This window comes from Primulina eburnea, chromosome 12, assembly GCF_022965805.1.
Source record: "Primulina eburnea isolate SZY01 chromosome 12, ASM2296580v1, whole genome shotgun sequence".
Classification (NCBI taxonomy): Eukaryota; Viridiplantae; Streptophyta; class Magnoliopsida; order Lamiales; family Gesneriaceae; genus Primulina; species Primulina eburnea.
The window spans coordinates 21,200,315-21,206,314 of record NC_133112.1 but is presented as its reverse complement, the minus strand read 5'-3'; the positions used below and the strand labels follow the sequence as shown (position 1 = coordinate 21,206,314).

The window sequence follows — 6,000 nt, the reverse complement described above, 5'->3', positions numbered from 1 at the left end:
TTCTTTGTGCGAGATAGACTGATATATGAGTTTTGACTGGTAAATAAGTTTGGAACGACACGGATCGACGAAACGACACGGAATAGAACTTTCAAAGAAAAAAATATGATCTATTTAAAATTTAATTGAATAAAAGCGATATGACTTTTTTAAATAGAGGAAAGAGAGTTGTTTGAGATAAAAAATAAATCCTTGGTTTCAGACTACTCTACAGTCTTAAAAAATTAGGTCAAGTACTCGAGGTGGGTCGAGCTTGACCCACTCTTCATACCTGAGTCGAACTCGACCCAAGTATGAAGAGCTCGACCCAAGTGGGTCGAGGTGAAGAGCTCAACTAACTCTTCCTTTTTTTCAAAATTTTAATTTTATTTTAATTTTTTTTCTTTTTTAAAATATATCTAATTATTAAATAATAATATCATATTATTATATTAATAATATTTAAATTTTTAATATAAATATTAATAATTAAAAAATAATAATAATTTGGCGCAGAGGGACGGTGAAGAGGGAAATGAACCTCCGCTATTTTGCAAAATAAGGTAACTCCCTATTTTGATGCTGAGGTTAGAGATGCCTAAAATACACACCTTGTAAAGACATTTCTTTCTGTCACGAATTTGCATTCAAAGAGAAAATAGGGACGTTTTTTTTTTACATAATATGCCGGCGATAGCTGAAAGGAACAAATTAGATGACCAACTCTTATCCCATTACTGTATCATAAAGAAGTCGCCATTTTGTCATTAAGTGTTACGACCAAATCATGTGCATCATCGAGTAGCTTCCATACATCGAGGTGCCCAGCCATCGCGTTGCACTCCCTCAAAATCTCATCCATACTGCTATACTTCTCTATGATCTGTTTCCTCCTTTGTAACACAGAAGCTGCAATCGCGTAAAGCAAGAGGTCGTCGGTTGGTGGGGCGCGTTGCCTTATTCTACTCCACGCTAATTTCCCAATTCCGGCCCTAATTGCAGCCTGATCAGCCCACATCACCTCCCAAAGGCACATAGTTTGCTCAAAAGTTAGTTCCCTTCGGAAAAGTACGACCACCATTCTGTACACGAAAAAGCAATCCTCAGCCTGAAGTTTCTCCAAGTGCCTGTAAAGATGCGAGTCCTTGTATTTGATGATTTTAGAAACAATGCCCAGCTGCCTTCTGATTCCCAGTTCATCGAGCCTGAAATTGTGACGGGCCTTCTTCATGAAACCCACAAAACACCAAAAAGCTATGTGGTCGTCTGCTATCACCGAGATTATGGGAGAAAGTAGGTCACTCATTCCCTGGCAGTACCCAATTTCAGGGTCATACAGTGCATAGGCTTCAAGAATGGCAACTAAACGGGAAGCATGGAGGATTCTGGCAGGATCGAGATGATCATAATCCTTCAATCCCACAACCTCAGCCGAACTACGTGCTTTGATATCTGATACACTTGCCAAAGCTGGGGAATATGAAATCCATTCACCATTAGCTCGAATTGCATCAAGGCGGATAATTCGTTGCCAGGTGGAAAAATCTTCTGAACTGTGAAGTTTTGACTGAACTTCCATTTTCGAGGGAGACAAGTCCTCCTTTGATGGCATGTCACTATCATTCTCCACCATGCTTTCTGTTAAATTGAAAGTTTGACTCACTTCAGGATCATCTGAAGAGTCGGAGTCTGAGGATTCAGACTCAGAGGAGAGATTCGAATCTTCCATTGGTTTAGAACCAGTATATGCATCCATCTTCGTTCCAGGAGTCTGTTCGGATTCCTCATTATGTGGGAACCCTTCCTCGCTAGAAAGGGATTCTCTGGCACTCGCAACATCTTCGGAAACAGGAGAATCTATGTGTTCAGTGTGACATCCACCTTCTCCATTGCTAGTTTCACCACTTCCGTTTTGCTTTAGAAGTTTTTTGTTTTGTTTAAGATATTGGAGACATTGTCTTCGTAAGTTCTCATATTCCTTTCTGCATGCGGATGACAATACATACCAATGTGGGATAAGTTAGCAACAAGAACATCAAATAACCAAAAATAAAAGCACACAACTATGCTAATAGTAGGTATACTCTATCGAGAGGGATTGCGATGGGGAAGAATGGAACTAAGATAATGTTGGGCAAAGTTTTTTGTTGTTTTGGAAAAATGAGTTTTGGGAGATTATATAATAGAATCTGATTTATATGTTTAGTTTCATGTTTTTAGATATTTTTTTTAACCACAAATACCATATTATGTAAGAATTTGTGAGGTTGGCGATGTCACATTATATGCATTGAGTTATTTTATTGGTACATGACACAACACGTTTAAAAATTTAACATAATATATTGAATAAAAGATGATATAATATTTTTTAAAGGAATAATGGGATGTCGAATTAGAAGTAATAATCCTATATGGAGATTAAAATGTATTTTTGAAAAATTGTAATAAAGAATGTAATATATGTTTTGCATTTCGGAAGAATGAAACGTTTTTAGAAAATGGAAATAAACATAGCCTAAGTTTGAGACAGTACCTTTTTTGTGTTCTAGTGACGTCTCTTTCTTCTTTGGAACTGGATAGGTCATATCTGCCATAACAAAAGAAAACAAGTCAGGAAAAACAAGAAATTTATCTTTGAACGGACTTTTTCAAACAAGTTATAAAGGAAAGCAGAGACCACATACATGATCAGAGAAAATGGTTCAACTGAAGATTAAAATGTATCTACTATGCATTGCTAGCATACAAAGTTTTGCTCAATACAAGAAAGTTTTCTCAAGGAATCAAAATGTTAAAAAAAATTATATATTGTTTGCGACATTACAAATAGGGTTTTGGCCACTAGAATGAATATATAAATCAAATATATTTGCCTGTAAATCGAACATCTAAATAGTAAAAATGAATGCAGGAGGAGATAAGAATGGAGGTCAGAAAGAAGAGGAACTTATGGAGGGACAATAATTATTAGTAATGACAGTAATTAGTCTGTTGCAAGCAAGGTTGAAAATCAGAAATGTTACAATGCTCTTGTTGGAAGAATTTTGCGATGACATCCACGTCAAAAATGCTTTAGCGTCTACAGGAAAATTCTATCACAATTCCGAACGCAAAGTTAAGCACATAAATTACATTCAGACTCATATTCCAAAAGATACATTAACTTACACGCCAAGAAGAAATGGCCAAACGTCTGCCCGTATACTTGGATCAACACCCTATAGAATACAGTAAAACAAATCCATTCAAACAATTTTTTCCAGCCACAATTATTCGGTCACTCCATAGAGAAGACAATTAAAGTAACATGAAAGCCAAGAAAACTTGAAGGTACATAAGAGTGAAATTTACTCCACTGCGAACTTTCTTCAGAAGTTTAATTCCATTGTCACGAAGTTTTCCTTCTGGAGTGAACAAATTTCTCCACTGATGAGGTAAGAGTACATGTTTTCTTTTTCTTCGATACCATGGGGATTTGAGACGACCGCTGCAAAGGATAATAAAACGAAACTATTTAGTTGAAAATAACCGATAAACTATGCTCACAAAATTAGAAGAGTCACAATCATGGGAATACAGTTTTCTACAACATGATATAAAAGGAGAAAACTACTTCAGCACACATTCTAGCAACTTCCGACTGGAGGTATTTTTTCCCCAAATAGCATCTTCAAAATGTCAAAACCTACAAGAGATTATTTGGCCACCAACTCAAATACAGGTGTCTAGGATAGGCTTCAGCAAGCAATAAGATGTGTGCTAATGTTCAATCACCCAAACCAAAAACATGATTTTCGTTTCATTTTAAAATGACAACTACTCTACACCATCCTTGAGATTTTTATTCAAACAATATAAAGACAACACGGCAACACCTTTTACTTAAATTATTATCACATTAAAAGGGAAATTGTGAATATTCACAAAAAATCTAGAGAACCTAATTCCCAACTTTAAGATCCTATTGTGAGTATTTACCAAAAAAAAACTTGATTCACGTCTCAAGAATGAGCTAACATTACATAAATATTTCATCTAATTCAACTGATACATGGCAATTTGGAAAGGCCAGAACTTGACATAAATGACGAAACTGAGAAGGTGGAGGTCGGGCAAAACAGCCTTTCAGACTAGAAACAAACCAATACAATTACTTCCCTGTTATATTAAGCAACACAAAAGCTGAAACAGATATGTAAAGACAAAATTCTTAGGGTCGGCATCACTTGGTTTTCCTATTCATACGAGCCCCCTCGCGCTTTTAAGCAGAAAAACTACACAACATGTACATATAATCAAAGTCTGGAACACATCTTTGACTGCGAGCGAGTCGATTTCAAAGTCACTCGTCCTATTTGACTCAAACACAAAATCGAGAACAAAAAACACTATCCAAACTGGCTCCGGCCACAAAGGGTTAATAGATTGATCAGGAGAAAAGGGTGAACTGATAAAGATTTGTCCAAAAAATAGAATTAACCTCAGGATCTCAACTTAAATAAGGCGAAATGTGTACCGATAGATTTTTATATATATATATATATATATATATATATATATAGGAAGTATTCTTAGAGAAATAGAAAGGCTAACCGATCAGAAGAGGAAGAAGAAGAAGAACAATTAGCCGGTGAGGATGAAGCTACTACGAATAGAACGGATCTCAAATGGTTCCACGATGAAGATGACGGTGAAGACAATGACGAATTTGAGGATGATGATTGTGGCGAAGATTTTGAAGATGAAGAAATCTGACTTCGTCTAACAGCTCTCATCTATAAACCTTTCTTTATCTTTCCTACTTGTGAAATAAATTACTCTCCCTAGCAGTTTCTACACCGGATTTCAGTTTTTCTTTTTTCCGCTTTTTACCTAGTGGTGTAGAACACGGCGGCGGCCAACACAAGACCCGCTAACGCCGTGACGGCGAAAGTTACGAAGCCATTGGCAGTCCCGTCCATCCAGAATCCGCCGTCACCGCCGGTGAACACAGCTCTCCTAAGCTGACCGATACTGCCACCAATCGCTCCAACCGCCGCAGAGCCTCCGGAGAGCATGGAACGGAGATTCGGAACCACAATTTTTCTCCAGGGATGCCGCGACAAGCCTAGTTGATTATCCACCATTAACCAAGCGGGAAAAAAACTGCGATGAAGGTTTTGAACTAACTTTGCTTCGCCTTCTTCACTTCAATGGATCCCGAATCAATCCAATTTCCTCCATCATTTTCTTCTCATAGAAATACTTTCCTTTTGAGCTTACGAAGTTTACGAGGCCATCCATCCTGTGGACTGTAGGGTTTGGATGCTAGGAACAAGGGCAAGTGGAAGGCCCTGATTATCAGTCACACGACGTCGTACTGTCTGTAGTTTTTATTTTTTTTATTAATAATTAATTTCATGTTTTTGCAAGCGGCGACCATAAGTATTGTTTATTTATAATAGTATGGATTCTAAGGGCATCTCCAACCCTATGTTTTGCGTAATTTTGGTGCAGGGTTCATCTCCAATAGAGCTGCGTTATTTTCCATTTCCTCTGCGCCAAATTCGCGCTGAACATTTTTCTTTTTTTTTTTTGTTTTGTTTAATTATAAATTATAATAATGTTATATTATTTTATTAATATAATAATTAGATATATTTAAATAATATTATAATAAAATATTTAATTATATAAATTTATAAATATATTTTACAATAATTTTATAATTAAACATCTAACACACAAATTTATTGAATAATATTTAAACATTGAAGTACATAGTTAAAATAAAAATACAAGTTCGAATTCATATAATTTAAAAACAAATATAATAAAAGATAAACAAACTAAATCATCATAATATTTCTAATTTTTTATTTTATTTTTGACATTTTTAACTCTCGTAAATATATAATTGATAAAATATCCGAAAAACCAACAGCAAAATTTTGAATTTTTAATTACAATACCCACTTGAAATACAAATATAATACATAATTGGAACACAAATTCGAAGATAATACATAATTGAAAATT

General features: G+C 35.5%; 1 protein-coding gene across 2 annotated transcripts; it reads right to left on the bottom strand.

Moving 5' to 3' along the window:
- Nucleotides 1-672: 672 nt before the first annotated feature.
- On the bottom strand, nt 673-5,355 carry LOC140807089 (rab GTPase-activating protein 22-like). 2 transcript variants are annotated; one of them, XM_073163767.1, is made up of 5 exons: nt 4,855-5,355; nt 3,334-3,469; nt 3,151-3,200; nt 2,516-2,569; nt 673-1,961 (listed from the first exon to the last, which is right to left on the bottom strand). In XM_073163767.1, the coding sequence occupies exons 1-5, from the start codon at nt 5,106-5,108 to the stop codon at nt 722-724; spliced, it is 1,734 nt and encodes a 577-aa protein (XP_073019868.1). In that variant the 5' UTR covers nt 5,109-5,355; the 3' UTR covers nt 673-721. The 2 variants fall into 2 exon arrangements, with proteins under 2 accessions (XP_073019868.1, XP_073019869.1); XM_073163768.1 differs by having other exon boundaries at nt 4,576-5,062.
- Between the last annotated feature and the right edge of the window lie 645 nt (nt 5,356-6,000).

Coding starts and splice junctions, on each gene's coding strand:
- LOC140807089 (XM_073163767.1), bottom strand. CDS start 5,108: ATGGTGGATAATCAACTAGGCTTGTCGCGGCATCCCTGGAGAAAAATT. Junction 3,201..3,333: donor TGAAGAAAGTTCGCAGTGGA/GTAAATTTCACT, acceptor TGTATTCTATAG/GGTGTTGATCCAAGTATACG. Junction 2,570..3,150: donor TGGCCATTTCTTCTTGGCGT/GTAAGTTAATGT, acceptor TTGTTATGGCAG/ATATGACCTATCCAGTTCCA.